The sequence below is a fragment of the Protopterus annectens genome, chromosome 11.part0, assembly GCF_019279795.1.
Source record: "Protopterus annectens isolate FY-2018-M chromosome 11.part0, PAN1.0, whole genome shotgun sequence".
NCBI lineage: Eukaryota > Metazoa > Chordata > Ceratodontiformes > Protopteridae > Protopterus > Protopterus annectens.
In genome coordinates this window covers 1,349,240,470-1,349,267,279 of record NC_056745.1, presented here as the reverse complement: position 1 = coordinate 1,349,267,279, position 26,810 = coordinate 1,349,240,470, and the positions used below count along the sequence as shown (strand labels likewise).

The 26,810-nt window shown below is 44.3% G+C and overlaps 1 protein-coding gene across 1 annotated transcript in view; it reads right to left on the bottom strand.

Annotated features, from left to right (window-relative positions):
* LOC122815846 (inosine-5'-monophosphate dehydrogenase 1b) overlaps window positions 1–26,810 on the bottom strand; it is a gene marked incomplete in the record, with an annotated part of 1,150,443 nt that overhangs the window by 467,978 nt on the left and 655,655 nt on the right. The window contains 1 exon segment of the mRNA XM_044088659.1: window positions 2,394–2,537. Within this exon segment, the coding sequence (XP_043944594.1) occupies window positions 2,394–2,537 (144 nt within the window).

The following is a 26,810-nucleotide window of genomic DNA, read 5'->3' as shown; positions in this document are numbered from 1 at the left end:
ACCTCTCCCCAGAGGTGTGCAAACAAATCTGTCAAATTTCTGTCAGAAGTATTGGGGATGGGGGCGGGGTCATATTTTCAAGCAACTGCAAAACACTCCATGAAGAATTCAATGAATACTGCAATGGTAGCACAAACAGGGAAGTGATTCAACTACTTCAACATGTTACCATCGAAACAGATATTGATAAAACTGACACTTACTGGCTGTCAAAGAATGCCATCCGTTATAGATGCTACTGACTTATGCTGGGCTTCTATCTTTGATGCAACGATATGATCAAGACGCTGTTCAAACAATATTAAATCTTCAATCACCCAACTTCTACAGACCACCAACTCGACAGGCTCAACTCATCTAGCCTCCCTTTCCGCATACAGCTTCTCATCAAAAACTTGCCGATTTAACTGCAATCTTCAGCCCCCCCTTATTAATTTACTGAAAAGCAGTGAAGACCATCCATGTTGTAGGACAACTTGGGAAAAGGTAGATGCCTCCCCACTTTTTTTTAAACAAGTTCTTTGTGGAACTTCTTGACATTTCTGCAGTGGATGCTAATTACATAACTGCCTGTTGGGAGATGACAGTTTTCCACAATTTGCCATCTTCAAATAATCTGTTACAGAAACCAGCTCTCTGGTACACTGGGAATATAGGACATAGGCAATTAACACTGTAGTTCTACATCTACGCCAGCAGCACTTTTACTTAATGTAACATGTATGTTTAAAAAAACAAGCATTTTAACCACCACCACAAAGCATAAACACCAATTCAAGTAATCCACCAGGAGAAACTAATAACCATCAGATGGTTAGCCATTTGAAATACATACATGGGTACTTTGATGTAACGGACTGTTGTATGTTACTCCATATGTGATTATAGGGTGGGGAGTCAAAATGAATATCAGACTGACTTACAGGGGATAATAAACCTGCTCGTTACCTATGACAAAGGTCAGAACTTTTAAAATTACCCTCCTAGGTAAATGTGCATTACCTTGGGCATTAATGCATTATCTTCCTTTAAGCTCAGGGCTATGAGGTTGGTTTTATCGCTAAGTGCTTTCACAGCAACAGCAGTGCATGTTCAACTAAATGATTAAGAAATCAATTGCCTGGTGTTTTTTCGGAAAATAAATGCAAGCTTGGAACAATTTTATAGCCAGAAACACTAATTAATGGTTATTTCAAACAAACATATTTTGTTTTCTTGAAAAGAAATTCCATGATCTATATGTGACTTATTATTTTGTCAATTTACCATTACAACTGCAGGTATATATAAGCAAAGTTAAATAACTGGGGTACAGATCACTATAAAACTGCTAATTTGTTTTTGTCAAACAGTTAACTCAAAAAAAAAATGAGCAAATGATTTGGAGCAATTCCAAGGTTTTTTTCCAATTTTTTTTTTTTAATGAAATTCTACAATTCAATGGAATTTTTATTCCTGGAAAAATGTTTTAAGTGTCACTACTCATGATGAGGAGGAGTGGTGCCTATCTAAATGTCTAACTGGTAAAAACTCACATACAACAGGCCTTGCTAAAAGTGTAGGGAATGGACAGCTGGTGGACTTTTGGAAATAAAAAAAAATAACTATTACTACCCACAATATGAAATGCACAGCCATAGTGCTGATAACATACTCCTATTCAATTTAAATTACTGGACATTATGCACACTTTTTTTTTTCAGTTTATGTAGAGCTTGGAGAATGTTTGTGCAACCCTCTTTGGGAGTACTCCAAAAGGAAGCACTGAAAAAATTTCAACTTGCATGCAGAACAAGTTTCTTTTCTTAAGCTTGAACAAGTGCATGTCAGAATATGACCACACAAACAAAATGATGCCATGAGAAATAATCTCAGAAAAACCAAGAAATCAGGAAAATTAAGATGGATACCTCTTTAAAAGGCAGCCAAATAATGTTGTGTTAAAAACAGGCAATACAAGTTACCACTGGACTGAATGGAAACTACCACCAAAGCAATGGATTTTTGCAAACTTCCTCATCTGGTGATTATACAGATGTTACTGCTCAACAAGTTACAAGTTTAAATGCTGTGCTTATCAAAAACATATCACCCTAAAAAATAGCAAGTTCAAACAATCTGGAAACAACTAAAATGGACGTAGTATGGAAAAAAACTTTCCCCAAGTTAACAGCTTGAAAATATTACTCTCAAACAAAAGCAATAATAAAATAAAAACAAACTTACAAGGATTTTACAGCTAAACTGTAAGCACCTCTGCTTCAGCATGTACTTTTCTTTTTTTTTTTTTTTTTACTAACAGACAAGCATCGTTTAAACACACATCCTTATGCAAAATTACCATGCTTAATTCTCTTGTACCTTTAGGTCAGCTGCACAGCAAGCCCACTTACCGCATGATAGAAAGGCTCTTTGCTCCAATATCCTGACAGCCATGCTGAATCCCAGCAATGAGATAAGGAACAAATTTCACGACTGATCCTTTATCTTGGACAGATCCAGCTACACCTTGAGCAACCTTAATTTTGTCTCCTTCACTGTCAGCAAAAAGAAAAATGAAAGTTATGTACTCAGTATAACGACTCATCTATGTTGTCCACTTTATTCTTCGACTGACTGGTTTCTGATATGGCCTTGGATTCAGCTTGGCCACGTTTACTAGACTCTGATCCAACTATTAAGCACCTCCCTTTACCCATAATGCCCCAGTCACCCTGCAGTACCTCCGATTGAGTTCACTGCCAGATAGCCTCAAGACAAAAGGAAGGTTTATATAAAAGACTGGAGCTCAAACCTGAAACAGAGGTTCCACAACTATAAAGTCACTCCAGGAGTTAAAGGGAAGGGGAAGGAGGGTGAGCAGTTGAGAAAGAATGAAAATGGGCAACACAGATGCATAGTTATGGTGAGTACATAACATTGGATGTTGTCCTTTTCATTTGTTCCTCAACTGATGGGACAGAATCCCCAGCTACGTGACCTTGGGTGGCCCTCATGGAAGGATATTCCTGAGTACTGCAGACTCAAAGACACTCCTGCTTCTGGAAGTTGTATCCAATTTGTAATGTACAATAACAGTATGAGCATCAGACCAAGTAGTTACAGCACAAATGTCAACAGAAGTTCTAGACCAGACTGCGGATGATATAGTCATGGCTCTGGTAGGGAGTTTTACAGGATCTGGGCATGGACAATTCTCACCGACAGTAAACAAAGGGTATATGCAGTCTGCAAGCCATCTGGCTATGGTAACGTTAGACACTGGTTTAGCCAACTGGTTAGGGGAGAATGAGACAAAAAAGAAGTTATGTACTCACCATAATGCGCCACCTGAGTAGTTGGACTTCATTTGTCATCAATCTGTGGGTATTTGGATCAGAGACGGCAGCTTCACCAGCATCTGATCTGAGCTCCAAGCTCCTCCCCTTACCCATAATACCCCTCCATCTCCTTCCTTCCCTCAGATCAAGTTTGCTGCACCATGAACATAAACCTGACCCGACAGACCCTACTAACAAAGAAGCACAGGAGAGCCATACAGGCGCTCTCCCCTGCCTACCAAAGTAGGAACATAATGAGAAGGTCAGGGGTAAGGAGGGAGTTGAAATTAAGTCTAAACTACTCAGATGGAATGTTAAGGTAAGTACATAACTTATCTGAAGTAACTGACTTCATTTGATCATCAACCTGTGGGATAGAGTCCCCAGCTACCAAACACTTGGGTGGCCCTCATGGAAGGATATTCTGGAGCACCGAAGAGCCAAAGGATGCTCTCCCTCTAGATATCATGTCCAGTTTGTAGTGAGAAATGAAGGTGTGAGATGAGGACCAGGTAACCGCCAAACAAATATTGTCCAAAGACACCCTGGACCAAAAAGCAGTTGATGTAGCCATGGACCTGGTAGAATGGGCTTTGATTTGTCCTGGAAGTGACAGGTCTCTGTCCTTGTAAACCTGAAGGATGCAAAAGGAAATCCATCCAGCAATGGTTACTTTAGAGATCGGTTTGCCCAGAAAAAGACACAAACAGTTGGTCAGATGTGCAAAAGGTCGTAGTCCTATGTAAATAGAAACATAGCTGTCTATGTACGTCTAACAAATGCAATTTATACTCACCCCTATTCTGAGAATTTGGGAAGAAAACAGGTAAATGGATAATGTGATATTAGTTTCAGAGGCCACTTTACAAAGAAAGGAAGGATTAGTATGAAGTGAAACCCTGTCCTTATGGAAAATCATATATGGAGGTTTGATGGATGATGCCTGGAAATCTAAAACCCTCCTAGCCAAGGCGATAGCCATTAGAAAGGTGGTCTTCCAAGATAAAAATTTAGATCCACAGAAGCAGCAGGCTCAAAAGGTGGAGCAACCAGAGGTTATAAAACTAGGGTAAGATCACAAGGAGGAGTACGATCTTTAATTGGGGGGTCTTAAAAGAAGAAAGGTACCTTTAATAAAGGTTTTGCAAAGTCTGGAGGAAGCTAATGAAGCCATGTTCTCACCTATATGGAAAGTGGAAATGGTAGCCAGTTGAACTTGTACTGTATTTGAACTAGCGCCCTGCTAGAAAATGTATGCCAAGAACTCAAGGACCACTGGGACAGGAGCTGTGAAAGGATCCAAATCCCTTTGAGAAGCCCAGATAGAGAAATGCTTCCATTTGCTACGGTATAGTTTTCTGGTGGAAGATTTATGAGCTGCCAATAGTCCTGACCGGAGAAAATAGACTGGGAGTCCTAGCAATCAAGTGAACTGGAGTAGCCAAGCAGTGAGCTTCAGACTGACCAGGTCAGGATGAGGGACCCTCGAGGGGTGCAAGATGAATCAAGATCCATTGAGGAACTATTAGATGAGACCAAAGCAAGTGAAAACAGACTTGGCAAGGATAGAATGAGGCAATGAGGATTACTTTGCTCCCCAACCTGTGAGCCTTCTGGAGGAATTTTCTTATGAGAGGTAATGGGGGGTAGGCATAGAGAAGACCGGGAGGCCAAGCATGGACCACGTCCCTGGGGGATTCCCCTTGTGGGGGATCAGAGCAAAGACTTGCTGCACTTCGCGTTGGATGGAGATGCGAAGAGATCACAGCACGGCCGACCCCACTCAACAACTGCTCCGCTACAGAAGAATTCAGAGACCACTCATAAGGCATCAGAATGGAATGTGCACTGCTACCAGAAATTGGCTGGTGGAGATCGCCCATTCCCACACTCTCATGGCCTTGTGGTAAAGGGGGTAAGATCTGGTTCCTCCCTGTTTGTTGATGTACCTGACCACTGACATGTCTGTCTGAATTGCAATAGTCCCCAGAGGAAGAATGGCATGAAAGGCCTGCAACAACAAAAGGATCGCCCTCATCTCTAGAACATTGATATGCAAGTTGGTCTCGTTTAGGGACCACGTACCTTGGACTGTCCTGCCAGAGCAACGTCCCCCCACCCTAGTTGGGAGGCATCCGTGGTCATCGTGGCTTGGGGAGGGGCTAGAATAAATGTCCATCCCTCGACTAGTTCCAAGGAGCATATTCACCAGAGGAGCGACTTCCTGCAAGCATTGCTTATATGAATTGGATGAGTCAACGGCAGACCTAATAACGACCAGTGAACAGCTAGTGTCCACTGTAGAACCCACATATGCAAACCAGCACAGGGAAGAAGGGTAATGGTGGCTGCCATGGAACCTAGGGTTCGTAATACCGCCTCAGCTGAAGGAAGTTGAGACTGAAAGATAACGGACACATGGAGTCAAACTTCTAACTCTCTCCGGAGTTAGAAAACCTTTGGTTTGCAATGCGTCTATCCTTGCTCTAATGTAGTCTAAAACATGGACTGGATCTAGAGAAGACTTGGATGTGCTTCTCGTAATTCTCAGAAAGTCTGACTGATTCAGGAAATAGTCTCAGGCCTGACAAAGTAGAAGCTTGGTGGGAGCAGCAAGGAGCCAATCGTCTAGGTATGGAAAGGACACGTATCCCCTGGAGTCTCATGTGAGCTGCTACTACTGCCATGACTTTGGTGAACACCCTGGGGGTGTGGTGAGACCAAAGGGTAGGGCACGAAACTGATCATGACTGGCTCCTAGCCGAAAGTGGAGGAATCTCCTGGAGCATCTGTGCATCTTTACATGGTAGTATGCATTCCTGGAGATCTATGGAGCACATCCAGTTGCTCTCCTGCAGGTAAGGCAGGATGGATTGTAATGTGACCATCCGGAACTTTTCTTTGGCAACTGAGTTTCAGGGTGGAAAGATTCAGAATAGGTCTTAGGTCCCCCACTTTTTTTGGCACCAAAAAGAACCTGGAGTAGATGCCCGATCCGGGCTGATCTCAGGGGACAGATTGGATGACTCGTTTCCTTAGCAGCTTGTTTTGAGTACTGCTACCTCCCTTTGCACAGCTGGAACGTCTGGGAGGTGTTTTGGGGGAATGGGAGGAACCAAAAAGGGGATGGTATAACCTCTGGATATGATGTGAAGCACCCAACGGTCTGTTGACAGACACCCACGCCGTCAGATGCAGCGAAAGATTACCTCAGACTACCTCCAGAGCAGAGCAGTTGGTCAACCCCTCAGGGTTGCTGCGCAGGCCGTCCGAGAACGATTCTTGAGACCCAAAACTTCTCTTGAACCCCCCCCCCCACCTGTGGGCCATCTGTCTGGACCCCCTCCGCCTCTGAGGGATGAGTCTTGAGTGTCCCGGGAATACCGAGACTTCCGGAACCACATTTTTTATCTTTTGCCCCTGCCGATTCCTGGAAAAGGATCTTTGAGGGTTTGAGAAGCAGATCCCAAAGGCAGACAATGTCTTCCCATCCTTTTCAGTCTGGACTAATGCCTCACAGTCTTCCCAAACAAGGAAGAACCATTTGTCTACATAGAACGCTCTGGATCATAGCAGTCTAGTGAGCTACTACCACTGCCACACATTTGGCAAACACCCTGGGGGCTGTGGCAAGACCAAGGACAGGGCTCTGAACTGATGACTGGCACCCAGCCAAAAGCACAGAAATCTTTGGGCCTGTTTGTTCATCTTAATGTAATAGTACATGCCCCAGAAGCCTGATACAGCCCATCTTACTGTCCTTGCCCAGAAACGGCATAGTGGCCTGAACAATGAACATTCGAACTTTGACTTCTTTGCAAATTGATTCAGTCCAGAACTGGTGTATGGTTCCATTTTTCTTTGGCCGTAGAGAATCTTTAGTAGGTCCAAATCCTTTCTGGTCTGGTGGGATCTCTTTGATAACTCTGTTGTCTAGCAGCTTTTGAATCTCTAGAGTTGCCAACTCCTTCTGACTGGGTGGAAGAGCCTTATTTGGGGGAATTTGTGAAAATGGTATGAAAACATCTGGATATGATTTTTAGCATCCACATATCTTTTGATATTGATGCCCAGGCATCCAGATGCAGAGGCAAGCATCCCGACTGCCTCCAGAAATGAGCAGTCTGTCAAACTTTCATGAATGCTGAAAGGGTTCAGAGTCATCTCAGAAACCCAGATTTTGTGGGCCTCCTCTGCTGTGAGGTCGGAGTTGTCCATTTGAACCTCCCCCTTCCACCCCTGGAGGAGATATCCTCTTATAAGTCTTGGAAAGGGCTCTGGACTTATAGAATCACATTTCTTCCTCCACGCTAATTCCTGAAAAAGGATCTTTGAGGGGGCAGAAAAACGGGTGCCTAAGGCAGACAAGTTCTTTTAATCCTGCTCACTCTGGAAAGCTTTTCCTTAACAGTGGGGCCAAACAAGGATGATCAATCAAAAGAAGTACTGACGAATGAAGACTTGAAGTGTTTCACAAAGTTGCGTAAGCGCATCCATGCATATGTTCTAAGGGCATGCCTGAGCTGGCCACCTGTGAGGTATCCTCGCCAGCATGGTAAATTAATCGCATGGAAGCATTAGAGATGGCTAGAAGAGTGGCCAGCTGTGACGAAAGCTTCTTGTGGTCCTCTGCAGATATGGACTCAAGAGAATGAGTTGGAAAGCTTTTTATTCAAGTTCCTTTGTAGCCCAGTGAAAAAAGTGTCAAGTAGTTCAGTGACCATAAGCAAAGGTCGCCAAGGCATAAATGCACTTCCTGAATTTGTCCAGTGCCCTGGGATCTGTTAGGTAGATGGACAGAGGAGCTCTGCTGTGCCAGCTCTTTCGCTGTCTCTGCTGCCAGCACCATAGCATCAACAGGCACCCACTTGCTCCAGTGGTGCCTGTCCTTTGGCGGGCCAAGGAACTTATCAGGATGACAGGGGATGGATTTTACAGTATCCAGTTTCTTGCATGCCAGTCAAGAAACTAGATCTATAAGCTCATCAGCCAAGGGGAATCACCCAAGACACAGAAGGGCTGGACTCAAAGGCTTCCAGGAACACTGCCTCCTCCTGGGAAGGGAAATCAGAGGACCACCCACCTTTCTACCGGAGGGTTTCTAAGATGTCTCCTAAGGAGATATCATCTGGTGGAGACCTTAGGGACCCCTCCCTTTTATCAAAGCTAGTGCCTTGGGTGAGCAACTTCTGAGATGAGTCTGTGGCTCCTCCTCCATGTTCTCTTGTTGGTAATCTCCTTTGTGGAATGCTCTGGAGAGGTGTTTTGAAGAGACAGTAAATTCCTCAAGGGGGACTATCTGGACACTCAAAGTCCAGCTGTCCTATGTGATAGGCCTGTGAAGATCAGAGCTCGGACCTGACAGCAGCAAGACTGCAAGATCCAGTGAAGAAAAGTAGTTGAGTCTCAGATGAGAGAAGACATTCTCCATCACTTCGAAAGCAGAAGGACCAGGAGAAGCCACAGCTGGTTGCACTGGTGCCAAAGCTCTAGATGCCACCATGGCCCGGACCCTCTGTTTCAAAGTGGGAGTCTGATGTAAGCTGCCCAATGCTGAAGCCTCACGGGGTAGGGATGGCTCAGACGTCAGACTCTAACCAAGCTTCCTGGATCCTACCCTTCGGCTCCAATACTTGTCCTGGTCCAAGGAAATTGGTGCCGGGCAAGTCAGTAACGCAGTTGGAATAGACAACTCAGCTGTCTCTGGATCAGACAGACACTCGCTGAGTTCTAGGATCCAAAAGCTCTGAAATCTCCAGCTGGACTGGAAGAGAATCAGTGTGGGAAACAGAAGGGAGGCTCACAGATCTGATGAGAGACTACAATGAGATAACTTCCATCTGAATCTGAGCTTTAACGAACTTCCTTATCCTATCTACTTTGGTTTCAGAAAAGCTCCTGGAGATCCTGATGGAGGTGGTTGTAGAATGGTGCAGAGACTCTCACCCCAGGGTCTCTTGTAGGAAGGGAGAATAAAAACCAAAGATAGACTCCTGAGAGAACCCTGGATACCAGGTCCCTGGACATAGACTGGGTAGGTGTTGGATCAGATTTCTTCTATACTTTAGCAAAAGGCTCCGAAGTAGAAGCGGACTTTGCAGAGGAGGTTGGAAACTGCTTTATCGACTCTTTTGTCTCTAAAGAAGAATCACGAGTTTTTGCTGGTATCTGACCCCCTGAAGGACAAGGAGGATGGTAGCAAACCCTTTAGGACCATTTTATATCGGTCGCCAAGAGCCCTAGAATTGGATCTAACACATACACAACATTCGGTATTTAAATATGATGCACCCAGACAATAAATGCACACCCTTTGGGCATCAGAATTAGGGGTGCTGTGCCCACAGAAGTGCATTTCTTAAACCCAGTGGGTTTGTCATCCATAATAGAATAAAAGAAAAACAAAAGTTCTTTTGAAAACTACCAACAATGGTATGGTAAGGGAATTTACTCTCTAAAGCGTAGGAGGAAGAAGAGAGAAGGGAAGTACCAACAACAGTACTGAGAACTACCAAACATAGAACTGTAGAAAATACAACTTCCAACCCTAATCCTGCAGAACTCCAGGAAAACTAAGGATAAGGAAGGAAGAAGTGATGTTTCTTGTAGACTTGTCTGTTCTAAAGAAATTGCACTCACTAACTAGAAGCTACACCCCAAAGCTCTGTTAGTAGTATCAACATCTGTAGCAATAAGGCAGCAAATGGAATCTGAGGTACTGCAGTGTGAGAGGCATTGTTGGTAATGGGAGGGGCTTGAGAGCTGGATCTGAGAGTCTAGTAAACATGGTTAGAGCCAGATCTGAAGTCGAGAGAGATCCATCAGTTGAGAAAGAATGAAAAGGACATCAGATCCATGTTTATGAAATGGCTTTTACATTCAATTAGAAATAATTTTACTGGTTACAATAAGCACTCGTGCCAAAAGGAAATGTTTATAATATTTTGAGTTTGTACCATGTGACACTGTACAACATATTCAGTAGATTGTACATATGTAAACTTGCAACATAACCAAAACAAAAAATAATGAATACATTCTCAACACCTGACAGTAGAAAGAACCCCCCTTCCAAAAAAAAAAAAAAAATGTGCCACTTGGTCTATACTGAGCGTCCTTCAAGAAGGGTTCTAGTTTTGGTAGTCCCTTCGCTACCAGTCAGAATTCAGCACTAGTTTGTTCAAACATTTCTACCCCCAAGGACATCCATAGCATAACATAAGATGCCGACTACATAAGCATGGCTGCCACTCCAACTAGTGTACCCTCTTGCACCTAGTTTATATTTTTCTTCAATCCATATCGCTATCTCACACCCACTTGCATGGAACAAACAAGTGAAGCTGAATTAAGAGGAAGGGAGGGTCCTTACCACAGATAAACAGCTATGGTGCTGAATTCTGGCTCTGATGACAACCCTCCTTGATCAGTCCTACTTAGGGCAGAATTCCAAAGCAAGCCCCACCTAGGCAGTAGGTCACATACCATTCAACCTCTTACAGGAAAAAATATCTGGACAAAGCTAAAAATAAAGTGGGATAAAGGCCCAAAAATAGGGACAATTTTTTAAATACTGCTCTTACAAACTTAAAAGCTGAGAGAACAAGTTTTGCATTTGCATGAATTTTCTGAAGGACATGTATTTAAAAGGAAATGTCCGTCATTCTCCAACGTTAATCATTTGCCACAAATTTGCCAGAAAACCACAATATTATGTAAAATTGACCAAAAATATGAGGTCAAAATCTGGACATTCTGCAAAAATCTGAACAGTTGAGACATACAAGTAGGAATCAAAAGCAAACCCAAGAAAAACAGCCAGACAGCTGACATTACGGTAGCACAAACAGAACAGAATATAAACAGTGGCAAAACAGTTCAGCTTATACCTCGACCTGGCCAAACCCATTGTACCTCGACCTGGCCAAACCCTTTTGACACAATTACTCACTCAGGCATAGTAGAAAAGCTAAATAATCTGGGAATAAACTTTTTTGTCACCTGATGGATTGCTAACTAGCTCACAGACAGGACAGAGTTACCTCCACAAAAAGACCAGTCACCAGCTGAGCCCCTCAGGGCTTTATACTGGAACCTCTCATGTTTGGTTTCTACTTTTCTGTAGTAAAAGTTATTAACAAATGACTCGGACTGATTAAGTTTGCAAAGGACTAGAAGGTAGAACAGTCACTGAATCTCTAAAGGACTTGGCCATCATTCATGCAGGAAGGTTTGTGGCAAATAAATGGTGCGAAAATCATGGACAAACTAAATGCCAAAAAATGCATTACTGTATCCTTTGGGAATTCAGCTACCCCAGGAAACCTCCAGTGACAATATGCCCCTAATAGCGGACTCACTTTGGGATTTGGGAACTTATGTGGACGGTGACAACTTTTGACCAACATGTGTCCAGTCATTAAAGGGTCCTTCTATTCTGCACAGCTTACAAAGGAACTGTGTCTAGATTTAGGGGTGTCGCTGTTCCCTTTTACTCAGCCCTCATTAGGCCAATCTCCAAAAATAGTGTCCCCTCTGACAGGTACCTGTCCAGATATGCTACAATTGGAACACCCACAGCGACACCTTTCTAAAAGGATACAAGGCCTAAATATGTCCTACATGGTCTAAATCAAAGCACTGTGACTATACTTTGTTTCTTACAGACTAAGAGGTGACCTGTGTCTAGCATACAAGGCATCCTCTGACCCATTACGGACAGATTTACTGCACATCTGCAAGTCAAACTGCATCAGAAATGCACTGTCTGGGGATCCAAATGTCTTCTGCAACATCAACAGAACTGTTTAGGACAGGTACATTTCACAGAGGATACAGCTGCTGTAGAACTGAATCTCCATCTACACAAAACAACTTTCATCCCTATGTTCAAGCACAACTTTTTTCTAAGGATGGGAAACAGAAAATTTACCCAAGACTACCCTCTGTACCACTAATGGATAGAGGCCCCTCCTAAATGCTTTAATCCTGTGCATGGCTCCCTTCTATTTATAGTATGACCCCAGTTATTTACATTAGGAGGAATATATACAATTATCGACCAAGGGATGGGTAATAACCAAGTGGGATAGGTTAGAGGACAAAAAGGGAAATGGCTAGGCTAAAAATGGCCCACAATGGTAGCTAGCCTAGTACTTACCCGAGCCACACAACAGAAAACCATAAGAAGTTGCCATCAAAGAATGAAGGATCCAGCAGGCTGACCTATAGAGGGTGACAATAAAACATTGCTATATGCTCCCCTTTAAGATGATGAAAGGCCGCTGAACTGAAAGTGAGCAACAACCCAGGATCTAAGCAACGGTCCTACCCCCCCCCAAGAATGGGGGTGAAAGGGGACATTTAAGAAAAATAAATAGTCATCCATTACCATATGCACTGTTACAAGACGGGGAAAAAATATTTACCACAGAGCTGGAGGTAGTTAAGGCAGTGCATCAACAGATGTCTCCTATCTTGTAAATGTCAGTGAGGTAGGGTTGCCAAGACAGTGTCACAAAGGGAGACACAGATCAAGATGAGACACTACCAAATTATGCTAAAGCAAGCACTAGTTTGGATATCTTTAACAGCTTGAACACATTACAGGGATGAAAGCCTAGAAGTACATTACTGCACATGCATGAAACACTAGCAAGATCCAGTCCAGTCCAACACTCAGACAGACCTTGAGAAGTACATTACATGATGGCGACTGGACTACCCCTATCAAACATGGGAGTCTGGAACATCACCCCCACTGAGAAATGAGATGGGTGAAGGAAATTTAGATACACTGCACGCAGCCCAAGGAAAAAGATCTGACTGATCGCAATTAGAAGTGATCCCAACTGCTTCATCAGGAGCCAAGGAAACATTTAGCTGTAAACCCAGAAGGGAGCAAGCTCAAGCTAGAAGTCTCTGACAATGTTGGGTCATATAACGGAAATCAAGTGAGGACCACCTACCTATAAATCACACGTCAACTGCTAGACCAGTAAATAGTCCTCAGTACAGCAGACCTCCAAACTCTGTTATCAAATTAATTGATCCAGGTAAGTTGGGCCAGAATCCTGATTCACAGCAGTAAAAACTGAAGACACAGCTAGCAATGCATTAAGAACTAGATTTATGTTGAAAAACTGCCACTTCACCTCAGAGAGTTCAAGAATAGATGAGGCAGCCAGGAGCTACGAACTTGAGATGCAGTGACCCATATGTGGAGACTCAACCCAACAAAATGAAAGACATCCAACCATCAGTCTTGATTAAGGGAATAAACACATCAGATGCAAATACTGTACCCACAAGAAAACAGGGGTAAGGGTGGTCCGCAGAATGGCTGCCTCACCCCCAGAGGACAGATACTAATCTTCCATTCTTCCTCTGCCAGGTTTAAGGGCTGCTCCACTCCACCAGAACACTATTCAGGAATCCTATGGCCTCCATTAAGTTCTGAAACCAACCACGAACATTCAAAGGGAAGGCCTGATTCTGTTCTAGGCAAATGGAAGGGTGGAGGATTCCTCACAAATGACTGGAACAAAGCCCTGCCTTGCAGCAGGAAAGGACAGAGGGTTATAAAAGCACAGAACATTCAGGACAGGCAAGGCTGGAGTTGCACAAGTTTGACTACCCCACCCCTTTCACCTTCATGTGCTCTTCCACTACAAGAAGGTTGGGTATTGGCTAGGGAGGGTGTAGTGCCTCAATCTGCATTCAGGTCTGAAGCGTGATTAGGAGGAAATGAAGCAATCAACATATTGATGGAAGACATGCTCCAAGACTAAACACCAACGCACTAATTAAAGATGAGACCCAAAGCCAGACAATCAATACCCCAAGCCCAGAAGACAGCCTGCTCTGCAAAATGACCTCACCAAGCCACATAGAAATTACACTGTATCATTCTAAGACAGAAAAGGATTTCCTATGGGAATGACTCCCCTATCAACAGCAACTGAACTTTCACAATAAGCCATCCTGGTGAAAACAGCAGGCAAATTCTGACACTCCCCTTTCAGGACTGCATGGATTGAAAGTAACCTGAAATAAAGAGAGAGACAGGCACCTTCTTCCCTTGTGAGAAGTTTGAGAGACTTAAATCTCCTTGGGTGTATCCAAAACCAAAAACAGGACCTAGACAAGCAAGGGGGGGGGGGGGTATACTTTCTGTGAGAACAAACTTAATCTACCCAACATTAGCATATGGGCTACTTCCTTCACCACCCATAAGGAGCTATGAAGGGGAGAAATCTAATATAGAACTCCACACAAAAGGAAGCAGCACTTGAGGACTCTGCTCTAATCCACTCAGTAAGGGCTCCTCTGCAAAGGCAGGGGGAGTCTTGGCCTCAATCCAGAAAAAAACAAACAGGCCCCGACAAATATCAATGAGGGACTAAACCCTAGCAGAGACATCAGCCTAAAGCAAGTAAAGAGACCTAGAGTTACCTGGTCTTTTGCTGGGGGGAGGGCATCTGTTAGTAGTGTTTCATTTAGAGGAGCAGAAAAAACACAGGGCATGTGAAGCCTCTTTCTCGAATACAGGTAGAGTCTGTTGACGTCTTCCAATGACAGGCACAGAGTATGGGACATGTTGCCATTAGGGGTGGGGGGATGGGTGGAGGCAAAAACAAAGTATTCCTGCTAAAGTGATTCAAAAGAAAAGGTGTTAGGCTCACTCTCTAACTGGATGAGTTAGCCAAGCCAGTGTTCTTCAGTCACACCTCAGTGCATCCATTATATTCCACAGGCTCAGATAAAGCCAAGGTAGCAAAAATGCAGGAAAGAGCTCCCATACCCCAGTTATAGATACAGAGAGGGAACCTAGGTCAACTAGGGTAGACTCAAGAAATGATACCAGACTAAACAGGAGGCAAAGTTAAGGAGCCTTGACAGAAGAACTTTCAAAAATGACAGCAGCAAGGATTGACAGCCAAACTACATAAGCAGTAAAAACTGTTAAAAGCTGAAGAACAGCAAGCTTAACAAGTCAACAGTCTGGTGTCGGTTTATATCAAGAAACTACAGTCATGTTTGTAAATTAGCCACAACTGTGGATGTTCAAATTCAACTCTGCAGTACTGACTTGGAATTCCTGCCGGCAGAAGCTGGCCCAGCTTCCTGAATTCTTCACACGTACTTTCACCTCTTGGCCCACTGGACTACCTCTCACTCTGACACCAGGGCACTGACACTGGATGGCACTATCTTCTGGACTTTCTGGTCTGGCTGAAGTAAACCAGCATACGGGTGCCAGAGCACAACCCATGCTCAGAAAAGTCCCAAGGCAACCCCCAACAAGAGGATCCCCAAAAACTCTCTTCCGACTACTGCTAAACAATGAGTAGAGAAGGCGTTTCATTTGTGTGCTCAAAGGCGAAGGCGACAAAGGGCAACTTAGATCCCCAACCCAACTTATCTACACCCGCAGAAAAGATCAGCTGGATGGAGTGAAAAGTTACTGGAACAGTGAACATATTCAAACTGGCTACAATTCTGGTAAGCTCCTAAAACACTGGTACTACATTCACTGCTGCTATACAGAGTCTGAAGCATCTGAACTAGAGGAGTGGCGTGCCCCGAGCAGAGGCAGAAGACAACAGGCTTTGCAAAATGCCTATGGCAAAGCCTGACCTGGCAACACTGCTCAAGTTGCAACATTTATTAAAAGCTGTTCCAAGTTGCTGCTTCTAACAGAGAGGGTGTGATAATTCCTCCTGTAAAGTTAGCAATAGTTGCAGTGGCCCTTGGAGAAAGGGCCCTAACATAGCCTGGAAGTAAAAGCAGATGTAATGCGATACCAATCTGATATGGTCCATTTAAGTCTTACCATCACAGTCCTTAAAAATGATGACAGATAACTTTTTTTTTTTTTGGTTCAAGTAAAATTTCAGTTTTCTGTGTACATCTAGTGAGTGCAGGACTTTTCTCCCTTATTCTGGGATGATGGATAGTTTGGTTCAGAGGCAAAACTGTCATCACTATGATCACAAAAGGGCTAGCTCTCGCTGTGACTGTCCTTGCAAAACTAAGAAAGGGGGTCTCTACACACAAGGGCCTGCAGTCCAGAATTATGCTAGCAGGGGTTTAGTGCCACCAACAAAGCAGTTTTCCCAGGACTGACATATGAGGGAAGATGGACACAGCTGCCTCAACATGGGGCAAGAACTTCACCAAAACATAACTTGGGTTCTATGGCAAATTATTTCCTTTTCTGATGTTCTCAAATGCAACACCCCTGTTGAGATCTGCTTAACTAGCTAACAGGAACAGAGTAGGTTAGACTCCAGTGGCAAGCAGGCTACTGCAGATACAAAACTTTAGTGAAGCACAGGATTTGCTTATTCTGTAGAGGTCTAACGGGTGAGAATTAGTGGGTTCATATCGTGTGATTGAAAATTGTAAACGGCGAATGCGTATTGAGCGAACCAGATTGGTCGAAACGTTGCACGTGTAACACTGAAATCGGCTTAGGGAATATTTTCCCTTTACTTCAATGCAGTGCAATCTTGGAGTAGGAATATTTAAGTAGTGGGGGGCCCTGCCTACAGTGTTTAGGTAAGTATAGTTTTTTATTTTTTTTATTATATTTTCGAAATTTCAAACCTCGCTCATACGGTGTTTGAATCTTTCGAAAATATAATATAGACCCAGAATTAGTAACATGGACAGAAGTTAAATCCTGCTCTCTGCTAAGGCACCATACAGGGGTCTTCCAGCCTCCCTCAAGATGCACAGAATGTCCTCAGAAAAGATGTGCCTAGAGGAGGAGAGTTAAAACCTACCACTGTCAGCCCAATGTTTCTCAGGCTATGGTGGTCTGGCGATCCCTCGTTCTCATGAGAGATCCATAGACTAAACAACAGCACTGCTTTTGCCATTACTAACACCAGCAGGTGGAAGAACCAATGCTGCCTTGGCCGAAATGGAGCTATCAATAGCAATTTTAATTCTCTCCATCTTCTGCAACACTATGGAGTTCACAGTATTGGATGGAAGGCATACAGAAATAGACCTGTCCAGTTTATGGAGAAAACATGAGTTGCCCCATACCCTACTACTGACATTATAGGGAACTGATTGTTCAGTTGTTGGACTGCTGGAGAAACGAAAAAGTCTGCTTCTGGCATACTCAATCTGTGAAACCAGAGATACACCCATTTAGCATCCCTTGTGTGGGGGTCCTCTAATTTTGCTTGGATTTTCTGCCAAGGATTTGAAGTCAGTTGTCCAGAGGGTTAGAACAGACTCCTTGTCAGCTGCCATGACTGTACTGCAGGTATAAATCAGTATCTCTCCAATGTTTGATGTACCACATCTCTGTGGTGGTGTCTGTTAGGATATGCAATGTTCCCTGTTGTCAGATGGAACCGAATATCATGATGGCTTGAATGCCTGTCATCAGCTTGAATCAATCTCCTTTATGCTGCTGTATTTCCTCCCAGAGGCCCCCGTCTCAAATCCCCTGGATCCTTAGGTCTCCCCCTTATATTCCCCAGGCTGAATAAGCCTGTGGTGAGCGTAAAACCCACCAGTTAGCTTGAAGAGTACCCCCAGTTTGAAACAAATTTGTTTTATACCACAAATGCTCTACTCTGATGTAGGGTGGCAGAGAAATGGGGTACTGCATGGATTTGGCATGGTGGCACCACCAGTTTCTTGGATGGTACTACAATCTACTCATGTGCAGTCTTGCAAGGGGTAACTATCAGATCTGCAGACAGTCTTGCCAGGAGACCCATTAGAATGCAAGAAACCATGCAGCACAAGGCACTGAGCATCTCTTGTAGAGATCTGGTTCTGCTCCCCGACAGAAATCAAACACTGCCTTTCTGAACTTAAGCACTTGCTTCATGTACTCGATAGTTTAGACCAGTTTACAGGCATTGCTGTATTCTGGGCTGTGGTGTAGTTCCTGTGTTGTCCATTACCTTACTTGGATAGAAGGAAGTTTCTTTGCTCACCAGTAGGAGTGAGGAGCCTTGAGCAGCCTACCTGTCCCTGTAGGAAGTGACCTCAGCACAAGAAGCTGTAGTAATTGGTTGTTTTAGACCATTTCTAGCTCTTTTGTAGTTCACCGTTTAAAATCCTTTTGCGGCTTTGCTGGTTGTGCATAGCGGTTAAACAAGGTTAAACTTTTTCTGGCTCCGCCAAGTCTGCTCTTCAAATTTTCCCTTAAGGAAGCTCTACTCTTAGTATAACCAGACTACTTACTATATAAGCCTAGCACTTGTTCTCAATACTTCTCTACTAAGTAAGCACTCTCGTACTAAGTAAAGCACTACATCTACTTACCACCCCTGTGAATATCCACTTCCCTTAAAGGTACAGCACTCCCTTATACAGTTCTAGCATGTAGAGTGGTAGATTACTGGCGTAGTCTCCATTTCAGCTGGTCAATCTGGATATCTTGAGACAATGCTACAATTGTCTCGTACACAGACAACCCTCTCCTCCTCCCAACAAACACAAATACATGTGAGAGATGCAACTATATAGCCAAAGTGGAGGCTGAACTCTCTCAACTCAGGGCTGGCATGACCAGACAGGAGGAGATGGCAACCACACGCACAACAATCCCAGTCCCACATAGACCTACCACAAATGCAAACCACACACATAAAAACACAAAGACATACTCGGAGGCTCTAACAAAAAACTTAGCAAAACAACAGAGGCTCCCAAAGCAGACACCCAAACATCCACCACCTCAAAACAAAACACATGCAACACATACTTCAATAAATCAGTGTGTCAACCAATCACAGCCCTTAAGGCCAAACACCTTGCCTGATACACTAGTAATAGGTGACTCTATAGTCAGACACACTGATGTCCCGCTGACCAGGCTGAACAAGGAGAAGGTGACTTGAGCTGTCTATCGGGAGCTAGGATCTGCCACATAACACACGCACTCAAGTCACTCCAAAGCAAGTACAAATATGACTCCGTCATTGTCCATGCTGGTGTGAATGACCAGAGACGTACCTCCCTGGACTACATGGAGGAGCTCTCCGATTATGTAGCCCAGGCTGGTATGACCCTGACCCTGAGCAGCATCTTGCCCTCACCAAGAATGATACCTCAATACAAAGACAAGATGATCAGCTTTAACAATTGGCTCAAGTACTGGTGTCATTCTAAGGGGATCCAATGTCTGTCTGCCTGGGATGACATGTTGGACAAGCCACGCTGCTTCGCAAGGGATGGCTTACACCTGTCACCACTGGGCTTCCGGACATTGGCTAAGGCTCTTGCCACCCCCATAGTACCTTTTTTAGGCAAGGCTCAAAAGACAAACCCACCTCCTTAGAAAACAATAATAAAAACTAAGGGTAATGCTGCTCAACGCCAGAAGTCTAAATCTCAAGATGCAGGCACTTGATGCACTCCTCAGCATGGAGAACATAGACGTCTGTGCAGTAACTAAAACCTGGTTCAAGGCTCCTGAGAGCACCCCAGCGCTACCAGGCTATACCTCGTATCATGCTTTTCGGCCCCAAAACCTGGGCCGAATCACAAAGGCAGGGGGAGTGTCAAGGACACCCACACCTCCAGGTTAGTAGCAACACATGAAGCATCAGAGACCATACAGGTGCAACTAACCATAGGCAAAACTGCTATACAACTGGTAGCATGTTACAGACCACCCCCCCCAATCTCAAGAACTCCACTCAGCCTTCCTGAAGACATTGGAGGAAATGAATGCATCACAAAATACCATCATACTGGGAGACTTCTACTACCCAAACATAGATTGGGTACATTATTCTAGCCCTAATACCCTAGCCCAAAGGTTCCTGGAATTCATAAATTCAAATGCACTGGAACAATTAGTCACCTCTCCCACTAGGGGAGATAATATACTAGACCTGATCATCACAAACATGGGGACAAAAGTATACCCCTCACTAGTGAGATCTGACCACAAACTAATCACCCTGGATATACATATCCCACCTCCACCCCCAGCACAAAAGACCACAATGAAAAACTTCTCAAAAGCAGAATTCACTCTTCTTAAGACTGAGATGGTATCCTTTAAGCCCACGGTGCCAGTGGAAACCACATCCCACGATGCAGAATCCTTCACAAATGCTTTCTATGGACATCTCCAAGAATGCATGGATCATGCAATCCCAAACAAATCCAAGTCCCTCTCCACCAAAGGTAAACGTCCTGTCTGGTGGACCTCAGCCATAAACAAATTGTATAACAAAAGGAAGCTACTGCACGTCAGAGCAAAATCCCATGAAGGGAAGACATCTCTGATCAACATTAGCAGAAAACTACGTTCTCTCATAAAAACATCCAAGGCCAACTTTGAGAGAAAAATCGCTAAGGACACTAAAGATAACCACAAAGCCTTCTTCAGCTAGGTTAGAAACCTGGGCGGAAACCCTCAGATATGCTCAGAGTTGGTTCACAATAAAAAATACACGGAACCCACAGATATTGCCAACATTCTGGCTGATAGGTTCAGTGCAAATCTTTCCCCTCCTTCACCCCCAAAAGGAGAAATACTTAATCTCCCTGTCATCTCAGATGTCCAAGTGAGAACCGCCCTAAACAAAGCAAAAAACACAGCATCAATGGGACCCGACGGTATCCCGGGTTGCGTGAACTCCAAGAGGAGCTAAACCCACACATAAAAATGCTATTTAACCTTAGCCTTACTTCGGGATATGTACCTGAACACTGGCGTACAGCAACAGTGGTCCCACTCCACAAGGGGGGTGCCTCTACAGACCCTGGAGACTACCGCCCCCATAAGCTTAACCAGCCTGGTCTGCAAAGCTATGGAAAGAATCATTATGAAACTCAGAGACATAGGGGACCTACAGACACTTGACCCCATCCAGTTCGGCTTTGTAAAGGGCAGATCCTGCCTTTTAAACCTGGTTGACTTTTCCGAAACAGTCACTAGAGCCACTGACGAGGGCAAAGCAGTCCATACAGCATACCTGGACTTGGCTAAGGCCTTAGACACAATACCCCACTTAGGCATCATAGATAAGCTCAACAGCTTAAATGTAAACCCTTATGTCACTAGATGGGTTGCAAACTGGCTAAAGGACAGAACCCATAAAGTTAAAATCGCTGGAGCAATGTCAAACTCAAAGTCAGTCACAAGTGGTGTCCCACAGGGATCTGTCCTGGGACCCCTCTTGTTCGGCATTTATTTCTCAGATGTCAAAGCAAACACGGGAGGGCTGTGGCTGACAAAGTTCGCAGATGACTGCAAACTAGGCACCATAGTCGATACACCAGCAGACACACACACACATCCTACAAAAAGGCCTCAGAAACGGACAACTGGTGCCGGAGTCACGGCCTTAAACTAAATGCCAAAAAATGTATAGTCATCCCCTTTGGGAAAAACAAAGTACCCACAAATTATCACAGACAGCAACCCACTGAGTACTGAAAAAGTAATCAGAGACCTAGGGACCCAAGTCGACAGCAACCTCTCATTTGATACCCACGTTGCCAAAGTGGTTAGAAAAACATTCTACCTTGCACACCTCATCATGGATTCACATCCAGATCCAAGGATGTCATTGTACCCCTATATTCCTCCCTCATCAGACCCATGATTGAGTACAATGCCCCATTTGGTATGTACCTCACATGGCACTTGCAACAGCTGGAGAGACAACAAAAGTACCTCACCAAGAGGATCAAGGGTCTCCAACATATGTCTTATTCTGCCAGACTAAAGAAACTTCAGCTCTATTCAGTATCACACCGCCTGCTCAGAGGTGATCTCTGCCTGACATACAAGGCCATGTCCAATCAGGATCTGATGGACATGCTCCACCTCAAAAAATCCAAGTCCATCAGGACCACGAGAGCTAAAGACTTAAACCTCGGCACAAGTATGAATAGGACATGCTGGAGGGATAGATTCATAACCCAGAGGCTTCCCATGCTTTGGAACAAGATCCCAGTTCGTATTAGGCAGAGCCCCTCACTGACTCTCTTCAAGAGAAATCTTGATGAGTGGATGGGAGATCGTAAGTTTAACCCAGGGGTCACATCCGTGTCACTGCTAGACAGGGGCACAGTAAACATTCTATTCTACAAGGGGACCTTCACTGTGTTACTACTAGACACAGTATTCTAAATTTATTCTGTACATTTTTGTACCATTTCATGGGGTGGCAAATGCCACATGACTATGGCTAGGCTTACAAATGCCCCAGGGCAGATAGCCTAGTACTATACTATGAAACTATGAAAAGCAGGCTATTCACATTCAAGGCATAAAGGGCTCTTCTACCACCACAAAGACAGGAAAATCAATGAACTACTTTAATCACAAGTGAGATGACTTTTGGAAGCAAGCATGAGTTGATCCTAAGAGATACCAAGTCACCAAAGCAGAGCATTCAAACTGAAGATTAGCAAAGAATACCCCCAAAATACAGAATTTCTTCCACTTGGAAGAGGTTTGGTGTCAGGTGGAGTGCTTCCTGGTGGCTTTAAATTTCTGAGGTTACATCAAGGAGGCAATGGCAAAGGGTTTATAGCAGGAGCCAGTCACTGATGTACAGCCAGCTGCTCAATCGGTTGAACTTTCTTGGCTTGAACATGAAAAATCCTTCTTGGCCACTAAAAGCAAGGATAAAGTCTTTGCATTTCGAGCACAGGCAAAGAATCAGAGTGAATGCTTAAAGTGTACAAGGATCTCTACTGCCAAGAAAAGAGCATGCATCACCACCAATCTATCTTCAACTGGATATTTCTGGTTGTAGAAGGTGAGAGCACTGTTCTGCTGTCGTACTCACAGAAGACTGACCAAACAAAACTCCAAATCACCAGCACAGCAAGATTAGTGATAAAGTTAGCATCTTCATTCCCCAGGGATGCACAATGCAAAGACAGTGAAGCTCCTTGCTTACATGGGTCACTGACAAAAAAACTCCAGGCTACCATGGCTAACTGAGCAAAAGTTTATTAAGGCAGTAATAAACTTTTGCTCAGTTAGTTGCGGTAGCCTGGAGTTTTTTTTTCTTGCGTCAGTCTTTGCCTTGGCATTTACTCCACGATCTTGATCAGCAGTTTTTGATTTTGGATTTACAAGGGTCACTCCCACACTTGCATCCTCTCTCTGCTAGGGATACAGTTACATGCAATCATGCCTGCTAAAACAGCACAGGAACAACTGGTTGTCAGACCAAATCAGTATGGATCCTAGAAACCCTCCAGAATTCCTAGGACTGCAGGCAGACCTGGTGCCTAACTGCTTGATATGCATCTCCATCTTGGGATTGTCACTTGAATACTGTAGGAACACAGCTGGGCTCTCTACTAGCAAAACATGTTGACTGATTCAAGCTGCAGGACAAGAAAATCAACCCAGAGTCTGGTGGGGTTTTATCCATGGTCCACAGGAAAGTGTCCAAGATGACTTGAGTGGCAGACTGCAGACACTGCCACCTCACAGTTCACCCAAACACCTGCATCACTTACCACATTACAATGGAAATATCACTGCAGCCACCAAACCAAGAGGATGCAAATGGGTCACAGCCTGGTCATTCCACTGCATCACCACCACACATGGCTACTTTTTTTGTGCCTTCTGCATTCAAACTGGTGGCAAGATAGTCTGATGGTCTCATGCTTATACATTCATTTACGTACCCTTACACTCAAGAGTGGAGGCCAAAATCTGGATGTATGGTGCATCAAGATGATTTTTGGCTTTGGTACACCGGCCGGATGTCGGGCCTTCATTGGCAGGAAAACCCACAAGTTGTGTAATAGTGCAACGGTGATCTAAGGAAGGACATCCAAGTTTCTTGGGTACAGCCTCCAACAAGCTGGCCAGCACTGTAACCACCTGGGGAGCAGAGGCTGGACAATATAGAAAATGCATGGAGCTCAACCAAAAGTGAACTGAAAGGAACTTCCTATGCAGACCTCAGATAGTACTGTGTGAGAGCATGATTTTGAGAGAGTCCTCATCTGAAACTTGACTCACTGGATGTGCCTGAAGTCCAGAATGGTGCAGAAACGTACCTCTTTTTGGTAGAGAAGATGGAAACAGCAACACCTGGACTCAGTCTTAAGGGACAACATCTAAAGCCCCTAAGAGAACCTAAGTTTGGGCCTTCCCCAAGAGCTCTAGAAGGTTAGCTTCTGTGCAAAACCCTTTCTAGTGCAGTCCTGTACAGACAGTATAACCTCTCTGCACAGCACTTTTTCAGAAAGTCTAACACACATATACATCTAGAACCCACTTTTTTTTTAAATGATGGCTCTATACCAGGAAAAGAAATCCTGAAAACCACATCATCACCAGCATCCCTAGAGTGGCACAACTGCAACTAGACACCAGGAAGTAGTCACTGTCTTACAGGGTCACCTGAATGGCACTTGTAAATTTGTACACAGCATCAAATGTCATCTCATACACAGAAATCCAAATACATAATTTGACTGAGTATCTGTTTTTGCCTTAGTGGTGGCATGTCTACATTTCTGATGCAGACATGTCACTTTCTTGATGCAGTGGGAACAGATGTACCATTCTTCAGTTATGGATCCAAGGCATTTCATACCTTGTTCACTAAGCTATCTCCCACAAAACAAGATCCTTTTGACGTGAGGTGGCAAAGACACTACACTTCAGGTTCAATCTGATTGTAGAACACCGCCTTCAGTACATAAAAAGCTGTAAAGGGGGGGGGGGGCCTCTTCTTGGGATACTTTCCATGATTGCTACATTTTGAGCTACCGGAGCAAGGGACAGTAGCACAGATAACAGAACATGAGAGCGCTCAGTCAACAACTATGCTGACAAGAAAAACTACATCTGCGCAGGTGACTCAGGACTTGTGCAAGGAATCCTGTCATTCTACCTCGCTCCGTTTGTAAGGTGTGCACATTCACATGTGCAATCAGGATGAGAAAACTTACAAAACTGGCAGGGAAGATGTAACTGGAGGCTAGACGGACTTAAATGCATGTATTCTTTTAAGAATCTGTAGTCAACAGGTAATTGCTCTCAGGGATATGAACTAAAAAGAAAGCCTTTGTGACTTTAGTCCAACTGAAAATGATGCAAGAGAAAGAATAGTTGTGTAAAATCTTACCAGAACCATAGATGATATTCTCTTTCATGCTGCAGTATACACTTTGGTGCGGGATTTTTCGCCTCAGGCGATTTGATGTCGGCTCCTATACAAAAGCTTTTTGCCTGGCTGTTGCATGTGCGTGGGACGTCACACGTAGGGCCATAAACCAGGGTCCTTAAATTGGATGTCGGCAAGTACAGACCTCAGAACTTGAAGCCCTGAGTAGCCGCCTATGAGGAGAACAAGATGCCAACAAAGGAAACAAATGCCACTATAAGGCTGAATAGATGAGCCTTAGGGGGGTGGAAGCAGTGACCAGGGAACAGACCCTGTAATGAGAAGAATAGGGGGTATGGAGGGTGGGAAGGAATACTGCAACATGGAAGAGAAGGACATCTACGGTTATGGTAAGATTTTACACAACTATTCTATGTCCTTCTATTGGGCAGTCTCGGTGGTGCAGTGGTTAGTGTTGCTGCCTCACAGCAAGAGGTTCTCCGGTTTGATCCTCGGCTGGGGTGACTTCTGTGCAGAGTCTGCATGTCCTCCCTGTGGTTAAGTGGGTTTCCTCCGGGTGCTCCAGTTTCCTCCCACATCCCAAAGACATGCTGTAGGTGGATTGGATACTCTAAATTAGCCCTAGAGATGAGTGCGTGCATGTGTGTGCCTTCCGTGGAAGGTTGGGGGCAGAGTTGGCAACTCAACACCGTAAAAACTCCACTTGCCAATCATGAGCGAAGTAATTCACTGTGGCGACCCCTAACCAGGAAAAAGCCGAAAGAAGAAGATTCTATGTCCTTCTACTCCAATGTTGCAGTATTCACTTTGGTGTGGGACAGTACCGCAGCTTAGGAGGAGAATTGGGAGGGCGCAGAGGTAGAGGATTCCAGGAATCCTTGCAGGACTGCTCTGTCAAAGCCTGCCCTGGTCCTGGAGAATTGGTCTAGTTTGCAGTGTTTGCTGAAGGTGCGGACTGTAGACCATGGAGCTGCTTCCAGGATGGAAGCCGTGTCCAGGCCTTTGATAAAGGCCTTGGAGGTAGCTATGGCCCTGGTGGAGTGAGCTCTTACACCCTGATGCAAGACCTTGCCATAGTCCGAACAAAAAAAGAAAAGATTTCCTAATCCAGCCAGAAATGGTTTGTTTGGAGATTGCCTTGCCCAGAGCTCTGGGGTGAAAAGATAAAAAGTTGGTCAGAATTTCTGAAGGACTTAGTCTTGTCTAAACAGAACCTCAGCTGTCTGTGCACGTCCAGGGAATGAAGAATTCTCTCTGCACTGTTGGTTGGAGTTGGGAAGAAGGTAGGTAAGTGGATGGACTGGTTTAGGGATAAGCTCATTTACCACCTTGGGCATAACGGAAGGATTTGTGCATAAGGTACCTCTGTCATTATGGAAGG